The sequence below is a fragment of the Dreissena polymorpha genome, chromosome 7 (assembly GCF_020536995.1).
Source record: "Dreissena polymorpha isolate Duluth1 chromosome 7, UMN_Dpol_1.0, whole genome shotgun sequence".
Taxonomy (NCBI): domain Eukaryota; kingdom Metazoa; phylum Mollusca; class Bivalvia; order Myida; family Dreissenidae; genus Dreissena; species Dreissena polymorpha.
Window position 1 is genome coordinate 76230486 of NC_068361.1, and position 23817 is coordinate 76254302.

The 23817-nt window shown below is 35.4% G+C and overlaps 1 protein-coding gene across 4 annotated transcripts in view; it reads left to right on the forward strand.

Moving 5' to 3' along the window:
* LOC127838181 (general transcription factor IIH subunit 4-like) overlaps positions 1 to 23817 on the forward strand; it is a 146605-nt gene that overhangs the window by 4320 nt on the left and 118468 nt on the right. For 2 of the 4 annotated variants that reach the window (XM_052365767.1, XM_052365768.1), the window contains exons 4-12: positions 1500 to 1599; positions 2463 to 2557; positions 4735 to 4846; positions 5925 to 5993; positions 6765 to 6848; positions 8094 to 8226; positions 9850 to 9980; positions 12248 to 12295; positions 13984 to 14124. In XM_052365767.1, coding sequence (XP_052221727.1) covers positions 1500 to 1599; positions 2463 to 2557; positions 4735 to 4846; positions 5925 to 5993; positions 6765 to 6848; positions 8094 to 8226; positions 9850 to 9980; positions 12248 to 12295; positions 13984 to 14124 — 913 coding nt within the window. Of the gene's footprint in view, positions 1 to 1499; positions 1600 to 2462; positions 2558 to 4734; positions 4847 to 5924; positions 5994 to 6764; positions 6849 to 8093; positions 8227 to 9849; positions 9981 to 12247; positions 12296 to 13983; positions 14125 to 14704; positions 15445 to 23817 lie in introns of those variants that run through there. The other 2 variants (XR_008029702.1, XM_052365765.1) reach the window with 2 other exon arrangements.

Below are 23817 nucleotides of genomic sequence, written 5' to 3' on the forward strand. Positions count from 1 at the left end.
GAGGCCTAGAAAACAAAAAGCACAAGCCTTGGCGAGTGCTTTTTTGTTTTCGTGCTCAGCATGATAAACCTGATCTATAATCAACACTAATCTATTATTCTATTTATCCCACTTTTTATTCAGTTAACCTTTTTATTTAAACAAAATAAGTTTAACTGGATAATTTTGCTGGATGTATGACGTCATTTTGTTCAGTGGTTTATAGCAGAAATTTAATCAACGGGGCTTTAATCAGCCAATTTTGCTGTAAAGGTGGGATAAAATGTATTCTGACTGATCAAAACACATTTTTATAGATTAGGGATTTTGATTTATTGTGAAGTTCAGTTACATGAAATGATCAGCTTAAAATGTCAAGAGGTTAATTGAAGAAGTAACACACCATACAAAATTAGTACAGAACAATGGGGAAAATGATAGAATACATAGAATAACAAGAAGAATATAATACTGAAACATTAATACTGAAATAACTTGACCACTGGCCAATGTTCATTGTCTAGATTTTAATACCCAAGTTTTAATTAACTTACTTATAATAAATATAATTTTTGTATGCTCTGTACCTTGCAGCAATGATTTTAACAGCTCTTTTGAAAACTACATAATAATAAACTTATTGCTATTCTTTATTTGTCTATGCTGTTTGAACATCAATTTTAAATAGCACTTATAAATAAACGTATAGCTTATTTATTTACTTATTTATCCATGCTTTTTAAACAGCATTTTTGAATAACTCTTATTAATTTACTTATCCCTTTTCTTTATTGGTCCATGCTTTTTAAAAATTACTTTGAGTATTACTTTTAAATAAATTAATCACTTATCTATATTTGTCCATGCTTTTTTAACAGTGCTTTTGAATACCTCTTATAAATAAACTAAGAGCTACTTTAACTTTCATAAGGCGAGAGTTTCAAGGCTCAAGCACAAGGGACAAGGACCGCACCATGAAGTGAAGCATACACTGAAATAACAGTGTCCATGTTCAAATTTGTCCATGAATACACTTATCCACAATCTTTATTTCCGTATTTAGTTCGAACCTATTTATTTGAGCTTAATTTCATCAAAAGCCTAAGGCTAATTGATGTCCTCTTGATTCCGTTTCTTGAAAAGAACAAGTACTTGGTGTCTTTGTGTGAGATCTTAAGAATGCTCTCACAGTGTAGATCCAACCCGTGGCCTCATATTCCTTAGGCAGACACTTGATGCACTGCATCATCACAACCTTTTTTAATTCATATTTCAGTGGTAAGCCATTGATGGAACATGGTCTGGGAGTGCTGCAGTCCTCCTAGATACTCTTACTTATATTGACCTTCACTTTGACCTATGACCTTGACCTGCTTTTGAACTAGGACTCATTATTTTAATTTCAGTGGAAAGCCGTGGACGGGATATGGTTTGAGAGTGTTGCAGTTGTCATAGATACTATTTCTCATTATGACCCTGAACAGCTTTTGAACTAGGATTTATTATTTTTCATATTTCAGTGGTAAGCCATGGACGGGACGTGGTGGGGGAGTTCTGCCCCCTGACAAGAACAGTAGGGATGTGGAGTTCCTGGATAAATATGCCCTCGAGAGATGGGAGGTGAGTCACATGGCTTTAAGAAAATGACTATTGGCAATTCTGAGATACCATGGTTTTTTTAATTCTAAAAACTTGTTCTTATTGACAACTTTATCTCAGTGTTGAATTAGATTGTCAGTGTTGTTTTCTATTGTCGAAAGTCTATGTTATTCTTTTTTTAACTTGAGCTGTCTCAAACTAATCTATTTAAGTTGTAGCCTGGCCAATTTTAGTAGAAGGTTAACATTTGATTCTTGTTCTGGGAAAATTTTGACTAATTTGTATGCTCAAAGAGCAATATGAACATCCTAATCAGGAATGACACTTTTGGCCAATACGGGATGTTTGTTTAGAAGGCATTACCTTTGAATGACAAATTTTGTTAAAGCAGAAAGTGTCATCTCTGATTAGCCTGTGCAGTCTTATCTGGGATGAAACTTTTTGCACATGCTTAACCCTTTCAGCGCTGGAACCAAATTTTAAAGGCCTTTGCAAACAGTTTGGATCCAGATGAGACGCCACAGAACGTGGCGTCTCATCAGGATCCAAACTGTTTGCTATTCTGATAGTATTCTTTGAAAAAATTGTAAGAAAATGCTAATTTTAGAAATTCAGCAGACAACATTTGAGCAGACTACAAATTTCCCAGCATGCAAAGGGTTAAAGCCAAGTTTTCCCAGAGTGAGGCTCAAAAAATCTGGACCCGATTTCTAAAAAATGCATAAGTCTGTTTTAAGAGTCAGTGGCTTAAGTGTGTTATTTCAATGATTTGTCTTGTGATGTTTAGGTATATGGTTTGGTTAAAATATGCTGTGATGTTTGATTTATTCCTATTGCAATATTAAGGTTGATGGTATTGTTAAAGTCAGCCCTGTATTTTTCAGTGTGTGCTTCACTTCATGGTGGGATCCACTGAAGGGGCAGACGGGGTCAGCAGGGATACCATTGAGGTGCTCAAACACTCGGGCCTCATGAAAGTGTAAGTAGACCCTTGTCCCTTGTGCTCAAACACTCGGGCCTTATGAAAGTGTAAGTTGACCCCGGAATGCAGTGACATTACTTGAATGTGTGGTGTACAAAGTAAGTCTAGTTCAAATTTGACATATTTTCACTTACTAGTATTTGTATTGTGTTGTACAAAGTCAGCTAAATTGTAAGTAGAGACGTATTCACTCATTTTAAATGTGTGTGTGTGTGTGTGCAAAGTAAGCTTACTTGGCATGGAATACTTATTCACTCAGCTGAAACGTGTGTGTACATAATTAGCTTAGTACAAATTGGATTAAAATTCACTCATTTGTAATGTGATTGCAAAGTTAACTTCCTTCGAATTGGTGACATATTAACTTTTTTGAAATGTGTGTGCACAAAATTACCTTAGTTCAAATTGGAGACATATTTACTCATTGGAAATGTGTGTGTACAAAGTGAGCTAAGTTCTAATTGGAGACGTATTAACTCATTTGAAATTTGTGTGTACAAAATAATGTTAGTTATAACATGACCTACGCTCCAGGAGTGAAATAACGTAATGCTCAATTTTGTTTATTACACAGGTGTTATAACACTAGTTATATAACTGTGAAATGACGTCATTTTTTGACGGAATGACATCATTATTCCAGCGAATTTCTTCAGTTAAACTCTTTTACAATCTGAATAAACGGTGAAAAGAGTATAAAGTAAAAAGAAAATTTGTTGGTCATGTTATAAATAGAATCTTAGATTCGTGGTCATTTTGTATTGAATTTATTAAACTCGTCATCTAAATAAAGATAAAAACTTGCCAAGCCTCGTTTTTATCGTTATTTAGATGACTTGTTTAATAAATTCAATACAAAACGACCGCTCATGCAAGATCCTATATTTCAAATCGAAGTCATATCCACTCATTTGAAATGTTTGTACAAAATAATCTTAGTTCAAATCGAAGTCATATCTACTCATTTGAAATGTGTGTACAAAATAATCTTAGTTCAAATCGAAGTCATATCTCCTCATTTGAAATGTGTGTGTACAAATATGCTTACTGTAATTACTATAAATTTGGGACACTTAAGAATAATTAATTTTTTTAGTGTCCAAAAATTAAGATGCAAAAATTATTTTTTAAATACAGATGTTCGACAATTTAGAGACATAAATACAGGTGTTCAAAAAAATGTAGAGACACTCTAAAAACTTGCATTGATGATCGGATTCGGGTATGCTATATGTATAGCGTCAATTATTTCAATAAATAATAGCACATGCTTGTAAAATACCAGGCTGTATACAATAAATTAATTTTATATTTGTTTTTTTAAGCTGTTGGGTGATACCATTGTGTATTACCAATATATATAGGTATTTACCCAATAACACAAATGTAATGGTCCATCGCCTTAATGCATTCTTCTGTTTAATGACCTTACTCCAGTTTCACCAAATAAGCGCAATTGGGCAAATTTTCTTGAAAAAAAAAACATTGTAAATTAAACTGTTCAAACATGGGCAAAAACCATTATGTCAGAAAATGTAGAGTCACAAAAATAATAACTTCAGCTAAAATTGGGGGTGTCTGAACATTTTGAGTGTCCGAAAATTTGAGTTATTACGGTAGTTCAAATCTGTTTTTTGATTCATTGAAGACTTTCAATCGTTTGAACAGTCGGAATGTACAAACAAGAAAGACTTTACATTCAGAATTCCATTGCTTTCAAAATACTGTCTTCTGCTAGTATCATAATAAATTCATAGATATATTCATAAACTCCACCTATATACAGTGTAAATTTACCCCCAAAAATGATCAAATGAGACTTCATTTTTCCCCACAAATGAGTTATCATTCATTTCTTATCATTCATCTCCATTCATCTCCAAGAATGATAAACTGAGCATTTATTTATTTCAACAAATTCTTTAGTGAGTAATAATTACCCTTACAAATGATAAAGTGAGATAAACCCCACAAGCCCAGGCTTATCAGCAATGACACTCTCCACCTTAACTAGATTTTTGGTAAGAAGAGACTTCATTTGAACAAAAAAATACCATAAAAACAAAAAGTGTCCTCCTCATAAGTCTGTGTGGATTGCACAGGCTTATCTGGGCCGAAACTTAATGCACATGCATTGAGCCCAGTTTTCCAAGCTTGCTGCTCAATTGTTTCAGAGAGGAGGGTGACCCAGTCCCATACATCACGCCGGCAGGGTTCCAGTTTCTCCTGATGGACACAGGGTCTCAGGTCTGGTACTTCATACTGCAGTACCTTGACATGACAGATGTGAGTACACTGGCACTATAATGCATTCTGTTATAACGTATCTAAAGCCTCAGGCTTATAGAGTAAGTGATTATACTCAATTGCATCCAAAGCCTAAGGCTTATTGAGACACTTGTATAAAAAATAATGTTAATATTAGCGTCTCTTTAAGGCCACTGTTTTTTCTTCAGTTTGATATTTGTATTGGCTAATATCTATTCATCAGTAAAGTCATGTGCATTACAAAGGAGTGCAATGTATACATCGGTGAATATTATAACATGGCTGTGCATCATACATGGGTGTGCGTTATGCATGATTAAATATGGTCACATTATACATGGTTAATTATGGTCGAATTATAAATGGTTAATTATGGTCACATTATACATGGTTAATTATGGTCACATTATACATGGTTAGTTATGGTCACATTATACATGGTTAATTATGGTCACATTATACATGGTTAATTATGGTCACATTATACATGGTTAGTTATGGTCACATTATACATGGTAAATTATGGTCACATTATACATGGTTAATTATGGTCACATTATACATGGTTAATTATGGTCACATTATACATGGTTAATTATGGTCACATTATACATGGTTAGTTATGGTCACATTATACATGGTTAATTATGGTCACAGTATACATGGTTAATTATGGTCGCATTATACATGGTTAATTATGGTCACAGTATACATGGTTAATTATGGTCACATTATACATGGTTAATTATGGTCGCATTATACATGGTTAATAACAGTCGTGTTAAACATGGTTAATTACAAGTGCATTATACATTGTTAATTACAGTTGAGTTATACATAGTTAATTATGGTAGTGTTATAATGGTTAATAACAGTTGCATTAAACATGGCCTTATTATACACATAGCATTATACATGGTTACTTACGGTCACATTTTACATGGCTATTAATGGTCGTGCTATACATGGTTAGTTATGGTCGCGTTATACATAGTTAATTTTGGTTGTGTTATACATGATTAAATATGGTTTCTTTATGCAAGGTTAATTACAGTTGTGTTATACATGGTTAATTACGGTATATTAAATGTTTCAGTCCCGAGGCCTGGACCTGGTGGAGTGTCTCTCATTGATGTTCCAGCTTAGCTTCTCAACTCTAGGAAAGGTTTGCAGAGTTCCCATAGCAATTATGTTGCTAAGAAAGGCTTATAGTTACCTTAGCATTTCTTTACTAGGAAAGGTTTGTATAGTTACCATTGCATTTCTGTGCTAGAAAAGGTTTGCAGGGTTACCATTGCATTTCTGTATTAGGAAAGGTTTGCTGAGTTATGGAAGCATTTTTGTTGGTTGAAAGGTTTTCACAGTTACGGTAACCTAGCATTTCTGCTCCTTGACCCATGCACACATTATGCATGTGAAATCATTGACATAAACATATACACAATGTATAAGAAAGAATGTTGAACTTATGTTCCTTGGAAACCAAACCGGGCTTAAGTAAATGTCTTTTACAATATGTATATGTCAAACCATTAAAACTTTGTCATATGTCTACCGGCTCATTCGTAGAGGCTATGAAAAATGGAACAAATATTTTCAATTGTGTGTATGTTTAGTCGGTACAAAATTACAAGGAAAATGGAAAATGAAAATCAGTGTCAGTCAAATTGTTTCCCCATCAATTCACTGTCAGACTCTATGATAAAACTATCTGCATTACCAGTACCATGCATGTTTAAAAAAATAACAATAAAAACGTTTATTTGCCTAGTAACTCTTATAATGAGGAAAATGATTTCCTTGAAAACGGAAACAATATATTTAATGATTGATAACCATTATTTGCCACAAAAAAGAGGAAAACAAATATCAATATAAAATTTATGATAGGAGTAAATGCTATCAATCATGTTACCATGGTTACCATTTATTGCAGGATTATAGCACGGAAGGCATGAGTGATGGTCAATCACGGTTTCTGCAGCATCTTAGAGAGTTTGGACTGGTATACCAGAGAAAGGTGACGAATCACTAACATTGTTGTTAAAGCTTTCTATACAAATATTGTCATATAAAAATGCTGTTCAAGAGAATGATTTCTCAATCATATAACTGGTTTTCTCCACTTCTTATTCAAACTGCAAATCAATGTTGCTGGTCAAAGACTATTTCTGGTCAAAGACTATTTCAAGGTGAAATGTTTTTGTGAATCCTGTAGTTTTAAGCGTGGTAAGTTATATTTTGTTGTCAGTTATTTCTCAAATAAAACTCTTGATTGTTCTGTATTTTGTACAATTATATTTTTCACGTAAAAAATCTTAACTCACAATTTTTTTTTCACCATCACCCAAAGAGTTTGAACTAGTCCACATCTGGAAAGTGTTGTGGCTTTGTTTTCTTTTTGGTGGTCATTTGGCCATGAAACTTTATTTCCATTTACGCAGTTAACCTAGCCTATGATATTTTTATGTCCCCCACCACTAAAGTGGATGACATAATGTTTTTGCCCTGTCTGTTGGTTTGTTTGTTTGTGTGTTTGCACCAACTTTAACATTTGCAATAACTTTTGCAATATTGAAGATAGCAACTTGATATTTGGCATGCATGCGTATCTCATGGAGCTGCACATTTTGAGTGGTGAAAGGTCAAGGTCATCCTTCAAGGTCAAAGGTCACATATATAGCTTCAAAGCGGCGCAAAAGGGGACATAGTGTTCAGGACATAGTGTTTCTGACAAACACATATCTTGTTTGTCACTGTTCTTCAGACACTTTTAAAAAGCAATTTAGTTGAATCATGTTGCAAATATTGTTCTTGCTTGCCGGTTTCATTGATTAATCAAAGATGAATTGTTATTACATGAGTTTAGCAATTTATAATGATAAAATATACAAGGATCAATGCATTACTACAAGTAAGTCGATGTCTCCTGTAACTAATTGTATCAGTTAGCTTTATGGCGATTTTCATTAGTAGCGTATATAAACCCTTTCCCACATAGAAGCCAAGTGAAAATTGCTATGTGCAAACAGCAGAAAACCAGAACAGCCTGTGAGTAACTCGAAGTCTGTTCAGGTTTGATGCTGTTTGCTGCTCATCAGTATCTAAGGGTGTGAAATGAATCCTTAAAAACTTGAATGTAGTAAGAAAGGCCTTCAATTTAAATTAACTATCTAAGGGACTACAAACCCATCAAAATACGTACCTTAGTGGTAAAGTGTTATGTGAACACCTATTGTATGTACCATGATTTTAACATTTGTAGAGGAAGGAAAAGCGATATTACCCCACTCGGTTAGCTATCAATCTAGCGTCAGGATTGTCAGGAATAGTAACGGACTCTCACAGACAAGGGTATATTGTTGTGGAAACCAACTACAGACTCTATGCTTACACAGGTTTGTATGGAGGAAGAGATGGTTGTGGGGCATTGGCTACTAATTATCAGGGTATATTTTTTGAAAATGCTCGTAGATTTGTAGTCCGCAGTTTTGTATATTGTTTGCCTGTAAAAAATGTGTTCCAGTTGAATTTCCATACATTATAAAAATCAGAATAGTGTTATGATTTGTTTGTAAATATTTAATTTTTGGCTTATATATCTGGATTTATAACATGCAATCCTACAGTCAGCTTTTGAATATGCCATTTTAGCTTGTTTGATTGCAAATTTACTTTACAGATAATTAAAATATGCCTTTTCACCTTAGGGGTTTACAGTAAAATGTTTACATGAACTTAAGAGAGTGAGTTACTTTTAACATTTATTTGTCTTAAGTGAAAAATGGTCTGGCAATCAATAGGTCAATAATTGCTGATTGTTTAAATGCACAAAATATAGTTTAACAAACAATTACATAATATCAAACTATCAATTGTTATCCTTCTTTCATGTATATGCATATGGAACAACCCCAAGGGCGTACCTAGGCATACGGCAGTACGCCCGTGCGTATAATTTAGTTTCAAACTTAAAAAAATGAAAACTCAAAATTCGAAAAATGCAATAAAAAGTAAGGGCTAAGGGGGGGGGGGGGTGTTTTAATTATTTAAACGAGCAAACAAGACGTCCACTTTTAGAAAATAACAGTGGGTACAAAACACAACACAGTATCAACTCCAATCGCTAATCGTTCGTGCGTATTGCTGAAATAGCCTCAGGAACGCCCCTGAACCCAATCAAGAGGATACAATGAAAAATAACAATTAAAATAATAAAATAATGTTGTCTCCGCAATTAATTACCAGAATTCAATTAAACTGTATGGGAAGCTTCACTACCAAGAGGAGATGCATATTATCAGCTGGTTCTGGTCGGATGATTTTTCACAGAGTTATGGCCCTTTGAAATTTTCCATTAACTGTACATACAGTGCAATGCTTGTCCGGGCTATTTCTCAGGAACTAATTACTGGAATTCAATGAAACTTTATGGGAAGCTTCACTACCAAGAGGAGATGTGCATATTATCAGCTGGTTCTCATCGGATGATTTTTCACAGAGTTATGGCCCTTTGAAATTTTCCATTGTACATATAGTGCAATTCTTGTCAGAGCTATTTCTCAGCAACTTATTACGGGAATTCAATGAAACTTTATGTGAAGCTTCACTACCAACAGGAGATGTGCATGTTATCAGCCGGTTATGGTCGGATGATTTTTCACAGAGTTATGGCCCTTTGAAATTTTCTATAAACTGTACATGTAGTGCAATTCTTGTCCAGGCTATTTCTCCCCAACTACTGACTGGAATTCAGTGAAGCTTTATGGGAAGCTTAACTACCTTGAGGAGATGCCCATGTTATTTGTGGGTTCTGGTTAGATGATTTTTTTAGAGAGTTATGGCCCTTTGAAATTTATAAGTTGCTAAACCATCCATCATATTATTTTGTCCAAAGTTATGCCCCTCAAGACGTTTCCTTTTATCTGAATATATAGTGCAATATTGTGACAAAAAAACCTTTGGGGAGCATTACCTGTCTCCGACGGTTTCTTGTTAGAACATGGCTCCATTTGTTCCAGAATCATCACTTAACATCGCTTTACTGGCGTTATTTTCTGAGATGTTGTACCGCTTTCCAAACATGGCGGTGGCAAACTTGACCAGGGACAGCGTGAGAGCAGCTCTAATAAGAGGCATCACAGCAGAGCAGGTTTGTAATTGGAAGATTGCCATGCGATATTGAGATTGAACTGTTATCAGTAATTTTGTTGTGTAAACAGATTGTAAGATTTCTCTGTTGAGATTGAACTATTATCAGCATACTGCTGTTTTTCTCTATATGGGTAACTTGTTATTCCAATTAGATTGCACTTTTAAAAGTGTTTTTTTGGATTTCTCTATATAGAATATGATTGCAAGATCTCTCTATTGGAATTGATTTGTTATAAGCATACTATTGTGTTTCCCAATAAAGATTATCATATAGATTATAAAATAACTCTAGTAAGATTTCACTCTTACAAACGTTCTTTTGTTGTTGTTTTTTTCGCTCCACTGGCCAGAGGCCAGCGGGGCTTATGTAATGGTCCTGTGTCCGTTGTGCGTGCGTTAACTTTTTCTTTAAACATCTTCATCTCCTAAACTACAAGTCCAATTCTGATCAAACTTCTCACAAATGTTCCTGGGGTGAAGCTCTTTCAAATTTGTTCAAATTATGGCCCGGGGGTCAATAAATTGAACATATGCTTATAAAAAGCCTATTGTGTGCAAAAATCTTCTGGCCCATTATCATTGTGCCTATTTCTACCAAATTTGGTATGTATTAAAGTCTTTAAGTTCTCTACCAAGTTTTTTCAAATTATGCCCCTGGGGTCAAATTTGACCCTGCCCCGGGGGTCACAAAAATGAACATATGCTTAAATAAGGCCTATTTTGTGCAAACTTTAGAAATCTTCTTGTTCATAATTATAGAGCCTAGGGCTACTAAATTTGGTATGTAGTGACATCTAATAGTCTTGTACCAAATTTGTTCAAATTGTTCTCCTGGGCTCAAATTTGACCCTGCCCCGGGGTCACAAAACTAAACATATGCTTATATAAAGCCTCTTTTGTGCAAACTTAAAAAATCTTCCTGTCCATAACCATTGGGCTTAGGGCTTCCAAATTTGGTATGTAGTGATATCTTATAGTTCTCTACCATGATTGAATGAAGGAACTTTCATTAATCTTGTAGAACATGCATAGATTTTATCATCAGCATCTTAAAATATGTGAAATAGAAAGAACGACAATATCTTTTGGAGAGATAAATGTACCTACGGTATAAGCAAAGGACCTGTGCGACAATTCCCGGGTCTGTTTATTTAACACCACAGTAACGTTTTCCATATATAAAAATGCTCACCCTTCCAACTTTAAGCGCCCAGTGGGACGAGGGATAGAAAGAGAAAGTCACATGCTTGATTTCATTTCAACCCATGCGCATTGCACGCTTTTTTCGCATAAAAAACAATAGAGCGATACAGGGCCATCATGGCCCTCTTGTTCTATATAGATAGCAAGATTAAACTGCTGCAATTGAACTGATTAAAGCATGCTTTTGTGTTTCTTTTTATACTGGTAGATTGCAAAGCTGCACTTATTAATTTCAATACATTGTCAGTAATAAAATATAAGTTAGGCACAATTGGTTTCAAATGAAGTGGCTATTTTTATTGTCCCCTACCGGTTTCACCGGAGGGGACTTATGGTTTGCGCTCTGTCTGTCTGTCTGTCAGTCAGTCACACTTTTCTGGATCCTGCGATAACTTTAAAAGTTCTTATATTTTTTCATGAAACTTGAAACATGGATAGATGGCAATATGGACATTATGCACGTCATTTCATTTTGTTCCTACGTCAAAAATTATGGTTGCTATGGCAACAAATAGACTAGAAATACTGCTGAAAATGGTGGTTTTCTGGATCCTGCGATAACTTTAAAAGTTCTTAATATTTGTTTATGAAACTTGAAACATGGATAGATGGCAAACACAATCACAACCCATTTAGAAACATGGCGACCTTTATAACTGGTGACATGGGGGAGTTGTTGAAAGCAAATTGATGTCTTTTGCCTGTGTGACGAGCAAATTTCTGCCCAATGAAATCGCTATCAACATCAAACCATTGTTTTGAACAGGTTCAAGTTGTTAAATGTACAATAACATTGGCGTCTTGCAATCTAATAGATAATTTTGTACTTTTCCCTGTTCAAACAAAAAATCTACTCAACCTGTAGAATTATCCTTGAAATTTCTAAACATCTGGTCTTAAGCGACACCTCAGAACTAGTATTGGTTCATTTTTGAATGCTATGCCAAAAAGAAGTGGAGCTCGTGATTAACGGCCTTGCTATAGAAATTTAATGATCTTCTTTCTTTTTGTAACATAAATATGAATGTATCACCAATACATGTTTTATGTATATATTTTCAGATCATAAGTTTCCTGAAGTCACATGCACATTCTGAGATGGTAAAACAGGTGAGTTGTTAGTACTAGTTGAAACCTGGAGACCTATTTAAGTAAATGTGTTAGTGAGTTATGACGCATAAGCAGATCAGTTTCAAATACAAACAGAGATATTGATTTATAAGTGATAAATACCTTACACAGGTTTTTTGACCCCAATTTGTATACACATAGCTTTTATAAATTAAAACCTTATATCCATTAATAGATTGTGTAAGAACACAAGGTCAAATATTTAAGCAGTGACACATGAAAATGGGTCTTAACCCTTTATCACTTAGATATGTATTTTCACACATTTGTAGTGCCTATGAAATTTATATTTAATTTAAGACCTTTCTTACAAGATTCTAGTTTTTAAGGCTTCATCTCCAAACCTTAGATACTGATGAGAAGCAAACAGCATAAAACCTGAACCGACTGCGAGTTACTTGCAGGCTGTTCTGGTTTTATGATGTTTGCACATAGCCATTTCCACTAAGTGACTTTGGCTCTGAGTGGGAAAGGGTTAAGCAATATGTAGCCAGAGACCAGCCTGGGTCATTTAATGTTACACAATATTAACTTGACACTATAGTAATTTATTGTTACTGAGGCTTTATCCCAGTCCGAACAGACTTATCAGTAAGGGTGTAATGGTACTCCGTGGGACGGTATATTGTAATAGTCTACCTCGGTACGGTTCACGATATGCCTCCAAGTCCGTATGGTACGGCATTTTCCATAACGCATATCAAGTGAAGTAACTGTAATTCGCCCGAAAAAAAAGGCAGAAGTTGAATTAAAATCACCTCCAGCGAGCTCCAATAAAAAATATGGAAGCATTTTATGTTATCAGTAAGAAAGTGGTAGGTGTTTATTTCGTATAAACATTTGCTTTATATCACGACTTTAGTCGCTACGAATTTCCTAAGCTGTAATTTTGTGATTCCGCTGAGAATTTGGCAAATTCTTTGAAACCATTAATATTAAATTTCAACCACTCAAAAATGTGCTGTGTCGCCTACATCACGAAACAAGGATTGCACTTGGAGATTTTTTTACGGCATAAGCAAAGATAGCCAGTTCAACTAGTAAACACGTTTTATTTTTAAGTTTAATAATCTATTGAAGTAAAAGAAACATAAAGCAGTCCGTATTTTTGTTCATGTTTAATCAAAGTTTTAGATTTGTAAATAATAATAACTAATTGTCAATTTGTGTACTTTCATTACATATGGTATTTTGTATATTTTATGACACATATGTAGAGGTCTTTAAATAAAATTGAAAAATGGTTTAAAATGGTTTTTATGTTGTTTCCATCTGACAATACGTATTGTATCGTACACACTGTACCACGATACGCATGGTATCGTAAGGTGAGCCTGTCGTGACACCCTTACTTATCAGGCATGATTTTTTCTGCTTTTATGATATTTTATGTTTAAAGAAAATCTCTTTGTAGCAAAAATCGAGTTTAGGCGGAAAGTGTCGTCCCTGATTAGCCTAGGTTGACTGAACAGGCTAATCTGAAACGACACTTTACACACATGCTTTAAACCCCTTTATCACAGAGCACGGCCCAATTACATGATTGACAGCAAGTTAAGAAATTACTGAAATAAAATAAGAGGGATTGATTAAAAGAAAAAAAGTTTCATAATTACAAACAAGCTAAACAAAAAAATCAAACCAAATTTACAACCCCTTTATTTCAGACGCCATCACTGCCTCCAACCATCGTAGATCAGGTGCGTCTATGGGAGCTGGAGAGGGACAGGTTCAAGTTTGACGACGGAGTTTTGTACAGTCAGTTCCTGTCGCAAGCAGATTTTGAAAAACTCCGTGACTTTGCAAAGGTAACTGGCATGTTCAATATAAACTAATTAGTATGAAATGTAATTCCTTCTGTCAAGTCAAATGGTCATAGTAAGATTGCTTTAACATATAGAGAAGAATCCAGGTATCTCTTTGATCTATCTGATTTTCTCTTCGCTGTAGTCTAAATAACAATAAATTACGCCTAATACTGTGAAACCAATGTTATATGTCAAGTCAAATGGTCATAGTTAGATTGCTTTAACATATCTTTTTGATCTTTCTGATTTTCCCTTTGCTGTAGTCTAAATAACAATAAATAATGCTAATACTGTGAACGCAATGTTATTTGTCTGAAACAAGTTTTCCTGTATTTTAGTCAATGTAAAGCAAAGTGAAAATGGCTATATGCAACTAGAATAACACCAGAAAAGCCTGCGAGTAACTATAGCAGTCTGGTCAGGTTTTGTGCTGTAAGCTGCCTATCAGTATCCGTTGGAAATGCAACCTTAAAAACTTGAATCTAATAAGACAGTTATTTGATGGAAAAAGATTAGATTTTTTAAGGGCTTAAAAACCCATGAAAATTTGTATCTATGGAGAAAAGGGTCACTATTACAGGAGCAAGGTGTGTTGGTCTGGGACAACACCAACAAGAGAGTGATGGTGGTCTCCAGAGCGGGTCACGACTCAGTGAAGCGGTTTTGGAAACAGCAGAAGAACTCTTGATGTCGGAAAAACAGGAACTGGCAACCATGTTAAATAGTAAATCTGAATGAAGAAAAAGAAAGAGGAAGGTTACAATTCATGGGTTACGCAATGGTGTTTTGGAATTTTATTCCCTAAAAAAAGTCTAGCAATTTGTTATAAGTGATTTTTTGTATTTGGGAAAACTTATGGCAAATGCTTCTTGTATGTAAGGAGTATAGTAGGTACATGATGTGTGGTAATCTGTCCTACAGTTAGATATGGGCTTTGGTAGTTAAATTAACTTATGACAGATGCTATCATTAGTGAAGGAAACTTGAGATAACAACAGTAATGGATAGCTTTTACAAGTTGTGTTCTTTTAAAAATTGCTAGTAGCCCAGAGGGGTTTATTGATATGTTCATACATATCAGTCTTGTGGTTTTGTTATGAATGTTTTCTTATTGTCCTAAACTGTTGATAAAATGAACACAACTGAGGCATTCTAGGTATATACATGTATATGTACGCTGAATTTTGTACCTGTTGTATATACAATTGCTTTTTCTTAATGGTATTGCATGTTTGTGTATATATAGTTATTGTTTGTTAAAAAGATAGATATACAATGCGCACAAAAAGGAATTTTGTTCAATAAATAAAAAACAAAATCTGTCTGCAATTAATTCACGCAAAATTTTGTGAACTCATTAGCGGATAAAGTAGGGCCTGGCCAGATTGCACAGGCTATTCTGGAGATATGCTGGTCACATAAGGCATAAAACCGAATTTCGCATGACGTTGCTCGTATAATACCGCAAATGACACTCATATTAAGAACACGTGTTTCTTTCAACAGGCAAGTCGCTAGCTTAAAGGTCACTTACTTGAAGGTCAATGCCACAGAACGCACTTGAGGTATATGGCTGTAATGATAGAAGTTGATACCTTTTGTTATTTTACAAATGTTTTGTGCAGACAATTTTTAAACAGAAATATAACAAGGGATTTACAATACACATATGAAACGGTTTCTGTGCACTGCACCTCCTCCTAATGAGATCTACATACCGGATAAGTTTCAAGTTGATAACTTTTAAGTTAGGCAGACGGACAGAGAGACAGACAGACGGACGGACAGACAGACAGATCAGATCTTTACAAATGTACATCATCTTCATACCTACATACACACATTATTCTCTGTTACCTAAATAGGTACAACAACTTAACATTACGTAACAAATGATAGAAAATTAAGAACTTAATAGCCTGATGCACAATACGTGGGGCCAAATGTCCCAGAACAAAAAAATGTGTCCGCGGAAGTTTGGCCACGCGTATTGTGCTTCAGACTATTTAATTGTCCATTTACTCTTGTTATCATCCTATGATAAAAGATACAAATGTTTTGCGTCGTTTTTTATCTTAGACATTCTATAAAATAATGTCCTTTGTTTATTTTTGTATTTGAAATTTTCCCTTCTCGAAAAAGTGCACTAAATGCGCATTAAATGTGCTTTTAATGCGCATTAAAGAGCATGTTATTGGCACCGTATTTTTAGCTTAAAAAAATACGGTGCCAATAACATGCACTTTAAAGCGCATTTAAATAAACAAGTGCATTTTTCTGTTCAAATAATACACTTTTTGAGGTATAAATGCACTTAAGTGTGTATTTTAAAATGTACACTTCAAGCATATTTAAAGCGTTTTAATTTACTTAGGAAACCATAAAAAATACACTTAAGTACGCTCTAGTGTATTTTTTTTAAATACGAACTAGTGTATCTTTAAAAAAAAAAGCTCTAGTGTATTTTTTTTAAATACGCACTAGTGTATCTTTAAAAAAAAGCTCTAGTGTATTTTTTTTAAATACGCACTAGTGTATCTTTAAAAAAAAAGCTCTAGTGTATTTTTTTTTAAATACCCTCTAGTGTATTTTTAGTTCCCCTGAGCATTGGTGAGCTTTTGTGATCGCCTTTTGTCCGTCGTACGTTGTCCGTTGTGCGACGTCAATATTTGCCTTGTTCACTCTCTACAGGCCACATTTATTGTCCAATCTTCATGAAATTTGGTCAGAAGATTGGTTTCAATTATATCTTGGATGAGTTCGAAAATGGTTCCGTTTGCTTGAAAAACATGGCTGCCAAGGGGCGGGGCATTTTTCCTTATATGGCTATAGCAAAATCTTGTTAACACTCTAGAGGCCACATTTATTGTCCGATCCTCATAAAACTTGGTCAGTAGATTTATCCCAATGATATCTTGGACGAGTTCGAAAATGATGGCGGTTGGTTGAAAAACATGGCCGCCAGGGGGCATGGCATTTTTCCTTATATGGCTATAGTAAAACATTGTTAACACTCTAGAGGCCACATTTATTTTCTGATCTTCATGAAACTTGCTCAGATGATTTGTCCCAATGATATCTTGGATGAGTTCAAAAATGGTATCCTTGGCTTGAAAAACATGGCTGCCAAGGGTCGGGGCATTTTTCCTTATATGGCTATATATGGCAATAGTAAAATCTTGTTAACTTTCTAGTTTGCTCAATCTTCATGAAATTGGTCAGAACATTGGTTTCCTCTGTAGTAAAGTTTGGTTTTATTATGTCAATATTATGTTTTTCATAACACAGAATTTTCATAGTTAACATAACTGTTTTAGTCATTAACACTTATGATAAGCCTTTCAACTAAGAGATAACTGAAAGAAAGACAACATGATTTTGCAGTATTTATGCAGTATTTATCTCCCTTGTTTAACCTGGTTCAGTAATCTATTTTTAGTTCTGCTCTGTAATTTGGGAAGATATTGATCATTGATAAATGCACTGTTCCGAGCGAAAATGTACTACTCTGCCATTGATCACTTCTGAACTGAATAAAATAAGCTGTTTTGGCTGATTTAAACACCTCTTGATGCTTTCTTGAAAAGTTAACCGCTCTTGAAAAAGGTTTGATTTTTTAAATAATTAAACTCTAAATTATTTTCAACACCAGCATCAAGACATTTTGGCATTATTTTCTAAATTATTCTTATTATTTAGATTATATTTATTTGGCATTTTCTAAATTAGAAAGACTCTATTCTTTTTCAATAACTGTAGTACATTTTTCTTATTTTTACATTTGATTCACTGAAGTTTTCTAATCTTCATAAATATTGTTCTTTAGATTAAATTAGACCTATTTTGTAAACTAGATTTTTGAAGCACTTTCTAGACTAACAGTAACTTTTTTTTATATCAGTTTTTTTGACAGATTTTGAACTTCTTTTTACATTCATTAAGGTATTTGCTGTATGTTGTTCATTTTTGTAACAATACTTAGATTCTTTAGACTTGGCTTGTACCTGTTCTTAATATTCTGTCATTGTTCTTCATTTTCCGAGTTCTTGGAATAAAAATTAGGGATTTTTATGCCCCCCTTCGAAGAAGAGGGGGTATATTGCTTTGCTCATGTCGGTATGTCGGTCTGTCGGTCCGTCCACCAGGTGGTTGTCAGATGATAACTCAAGAACGCTTTGGTCTAGGATCATGAAACTTCATAGGTACATTGATCATGCCTCGCAGATGACCCCTTTTGATTTTGAGGTCACTAGGTCAATGGTCAAGGTCACGGTGACTCGCAATAGTAAAATGGTTTTTGAATGATAACTCTGGGCAAACTCTGAAAATATTACTGAAGCAACTGGTCTGTAATCCTAAATCTATAATTATCAGTCCAATGAAACATCATCCTTTGAGTAAAATAAAGTGGATCAGTAAAAAATATTATCAGAATATGAGATTTTTTGTATATATTGTATATTATATATTGTGTTCATGTTTAATTTTGTTGATTAATATAAATATAAGCAGTTCAGTGGAGGTAATTCACTATTATATCTTTCTTATATACAGGGGGAAACAAATGCAATAAGTTTAAATTTCATGTTTTATAAATAGAGGAAATTTGTTCATGTCAGTGTGAGATTATTTGTTATTTTTTATGATCACATTTATTATTACTTTGACAAAACAACATTTACCTGAATACCACAATGGATACCACCCAAACAATACCCCACGCCCCTACCAGAATCCTTCCCCCCCCCAACCTCACCCCCCCCAATTTTTTTTTTAAACATCCCACATGATACCCCCCCCCATCACTCCCCCTACCCCCCCCTACCCCCCACCCCCCCAATTTTATTTTCTTTTAAACATCTAATAAATTACCCCACCCCACATAAAACCCCCTCTCACTCCCCCCCTACCCCCCCCCCACCCCCTACCCCTCACCCCCCACCCCCCCAATTTTTTTAAACATCTTATAAATTACCACAACCCACATTATAACCCCCCTCTCACCCCCACTCCCCCCCTACCACCTCCACTTCCCCCACTCCCCCCCAAAAAATAAAAAAAATAAAACGTAATAAATTACCACACCCACATTATATCCCCCCTCTCACCCCCCACCCCCCTACCCCCCACCCCCCCCCCCCCTACCCCCCCACCCCCCTCCAAAAAAAAACATTATTTTAACATCTTATAAATTACCACACCCCACATCATACCCCCCTCTCACCACCCCACCCCCCAACCCCCCCCCCAATTTTTTTTTTAACATCTAATAAATTACCACACCCCACATTATACCCCCCCTCTCACCTCCCACCCCCCGTACCCCCCAACCCCCCCCCCCCCCGATTTTTTTTTTAAACATCTTATAAATTACCACACCCCACATTATACCCTCTCAGCCCCATCCCCCCTACCCCCCCACCCCCCCCAAATTTTTTTTTTAAACATCTTATAAATTACCATACCCCACATTATACCCCCCTCTCACCCCACCACCCCCCCCCCCACCCCCCAATTTTTTTTTTAAACATCTAATAAATTACCACACCCGACATTATACCACCCTCTCACCCCCCCACCCCCTACCCCCCCACCCCCCCCCGCGATTTTTTTAAACATCTTATAAAGTACCACACCCCACATTATACCCCCCTCTCACCCCCCACCCCCCTACCCCCCACCCCCCAATTTTTTTTAAACATCTTATTAATTACCACATCCCACATTATAACCCCCCTCTCACCCCCCCCCCCCCCGACCCCTACCCCCCCACCCCCCCCTCCAATTTTTTTTTTAATGTTATAAATTACCACACCCCACATATATCCCCCTCTCACCCCCACACCCCCTACCCCCCCCCCAATATATTTTTTTAAAGATCTTATAAATTACCACACCCCACATTATACCCCCCTCTCACCCCACCCCCCTACCCCTCTACCCCCAACCCCCCTCCAATTTTTTTTTTTTTAATGTTATAAATTACCCACGCCCCACATTATACCCCCTCTCACTCCCCCTCCCCCCCACCCCCCCGGCCCCCCGGCCCCCCCCCTCCAAAAAAAAATATATATACCCCCCCTCTCACTCCCCCCTTGATCATGACTGGCAGATGACCCCTATTGATTTTCAGGTCACTAGGTCAAATGTCAAGGTCACAGTGACTCGAAATAGTACAATGGTTTCCGGATGATAACTTACATTAGGTCAAGGGTCAAGGTCACAGTGACAAAAAACATATTCACACAATGGCTGCCACTACAACTGACAGCCCATATGGGGGCATGCATGTTTGACAAACAGCCCTTGTTGTTAAAGCTGCCTTGGTTTTCACTTATAAATAAATTCTTTGAGTGTATTGAGGCGTCCCTGACTGAACGCCTTTAGTTAATTGAATGACAACCAGTCAGTATATTCATCCTGACCGGAAATAAGAGTTTGTCAAATAAATATTTCAGCATTACATAAGTGCTTACAAAGTAACATGACTTGTTACCGTCCTGTGACCGGTTCATTTGCGTAAGCAAAGGAGACCGCACTACCACACCTGGATAGGACAGTTGAGTTCGATAATGGTTTGGATCGGTAAAAAAACATGTCCGCCAGGGGGAGTCTTTTTCCTTATATTTATATAGTAAAAAAGCTTGTGAACACTCTAGAAGTCACATGTTTTGCCTAATCATCATGAAATTTTGTCAAAACATTAGTTATGTGGATGTCTCGGATGAGTGTGAAAATGGTCATGATCAGTGAAAAAACATGGCCGTCAGGGAGTTGGGCAGTTTTCTTTAAATGTATATAGTGAGAACATGTGAACAGTCTAGAAGACAAATTTGTTTCCAAATCTTCATGAAATTTGGACATATCTTGGAAGAATTAAAAAATGGTTCAGGTCTGTTGAAAAAACATGGCCACCAAGGGGCCATTTGTTGTTCATTCTTCATGATACTTGGTTAGAACATTTGTTCCATTGATATCTTGGGCTGCAAATAGGTCATTTCTTTTCGTCTCAGATGAGCGACTCTGGGCCTTTCAGGCCCTCTTGTTTTTTAAATACGCTCTAGTGTATTATTTTTAGCTCACCTGTCACATAGTGACATGGTGAGCTTATGTGACCGTGTGATGTCCGGCATCCGTATGTGTGTGCGTGTGTGCATGCGTGTGTAGGTGTCCGTCAACAATTTGTTTGTGTAGACAGAAGAGGTCACAGTTTTCATCCAATCTTTATGAAATTTGGTCAGAATGTTTATCTTGATGAAATCTGGGTTGGGATTGTAATTGGGTCATCTGGGGTCAAAAACTAGGTCACTAGGTCAAAAACTTGGTCAAATAATAGAAAAACCTAGTGTAGACAAAAGAGGTCGCAGTTTTCATCCAATCTTTATGAAATTTGGTAAGAATGTTTATCTTGATGAAATCTTGGTTGGGATTGTATTTGGGTCATCTGAGGTCAAAAACTAGGTCATAAGGTCAAATAATAGAAAAACCGTCAACAATTTGTTTGTGTAGACAGTAGAGGTCAAAGTTTTCATCCAGTCTGTATGAATTTGGTCAGAATTTTTATCTTGATGAAATCTGGGTTGTGATTGTATTTGGGTCATCTGGGGTCAAAAACTAGGTCACTAGGTCAAAAACTAGGCCACTAGGTCAAAAACTAGGTCACTAGGTCAAAAACTAGGTCACTAGGTCAAATAATAGAAAAACCTTGTATAGACAATAGAGGTCACAGTTTTCATCCAATCTTTATGAAATTTGGTCAGAATGTTTATTTGGGTCATCTGGGGTCAAAAACTAGGTCACTAGGTCAAATTATAGAAAAACCTTGTGTAGACAATAGAGGTCACAGGTTTTCATCCAATCTTTATAAAATTTGATCAGAATGTTTATCTTGATGAAATCTGGGTTGGGATTGTATTTAGGTCACCTGGGGTAAAAACTAGGTCACTAGGTCAAATAATAGAAAAACCATGTGTAGACAATAGAGGTCACAGGTTTCATCTAATCTTTATGAAATTTGGTCAGAATGTTTATCTTGATGAAATCTGGGTTGGGATTGTATTTGGTTAGTCAGGTGAGCGATTCAGGGCCATCATGGCCCTCTTGTTAAAAGATATGCTCTAGTGTATTTTTTTTTAAATACGCTCTAGCGTATTTTTCAGTGAATAAAAGCACTTAAGTGTATCTTTGAAAAATGTCAATTTAAAAAACGTTCGTTTGGATATGAAAAGTGGCCACTTTAAATATGATCCGAATGAATGACAGCAAATAAACTTTGTAAATAAACATATTTATTAACATAAATAATTTAAAAATAAACAAGTAGTTAAGACCATTCTAGCTATGGGTGCTTAAAAAATTGTAATGTGGCGCAAAAATAATGTAAGTTTCTTGAGTTTATTTTTTTTTTAAATTACATCAAAGATAATTCATTCTAATTATTAAATTTATAAGCACTATGGACATGGAAGCACATTCGAGATCTACATAACTTTCCAAACTTGGAAATATATACAACCATTTACAACTATTTACACACAAGTTATCTCAGTTTTAACTATTAAGGGGAAATATCAACAGCTAGATCAGTATTTTATATTCTGAAATATATATATATATATATATATATATATATATATATATATATATATATATATATATATATATATATATATATATATATATAGCTTATTAAATGATTTCTTAAAACAGACACTTTCAGAGGGTGCAAGAGACATTCGGAGGCCGCCGTGGGAAAATCTTAGGAGTGAAACAAATTTAAACAAACAAAATTATGTATTATCTAAACATTACAAACAATCTTCTCAATGCACTTTGCATTTTGGTCTCGATGACTGATAGGTCTACCTCAAATTTGTGGGACATAATATCTGAAACGAAGTCATGACAAGTTTTTACAAGAAAACAATTGTATTTTAATCATAAGTTTGCATTTAAATTTTAATAATTAGTTTGTAAAAATGTAGGTAGGTGTGGCAAAGTGAATATGTTGTTCTCATAGATACTGACAAGTGGTCTCCTTTCAGATCTTTCCTATATACGGCTTATATACAAGATTTTGAGCTTGAGTATCTTAGTATGCAGTAAGATTTTATTATGCCCCCCTTTGAAGAGAGGGGGTATATTGCTTTGCTCATGTCGGTCGGTCTGTCGGTCCGTCCACCAGGTGGTTGTCAGATGATAACTCAAGAACGCTTGGGCCTAGGATCATGAAACTTCATAGGTACATTGATCATTACTCGCAGATGACCCCTATTGATTTTGAGGTCACTAGGTCAAAGGTCAAGGTCACGGTGACCCGAAATAGTAAAATGGTTTCGGGATGATAACTCAATTTGCAGGCTCGAAATTGTTCGCATTCTTTAGTTTTGTGATCATGTAAAAAGTTAATTTTACATGTTTTTATTCGCAATTTATTTACTAAATCGAGAACAAATATCAAATAAAATAGAGAAAATATATAGTTGTTTCATTGGTCCATAAACATAAAATGGATGTAAAATTACTAATTTGAAATTAACGTTCTGCTGATACACTTATTGAATCTGTTTCCCCAGGATATGCTGTTCTATTAATATTTACCTTTATCAACACGAACGACAACTCTGCTAGGAGAATGTTATCAATGAAAATCAACGAGCAATCTCCTACGCAGTGGCGAATGTCAAGGGAAGT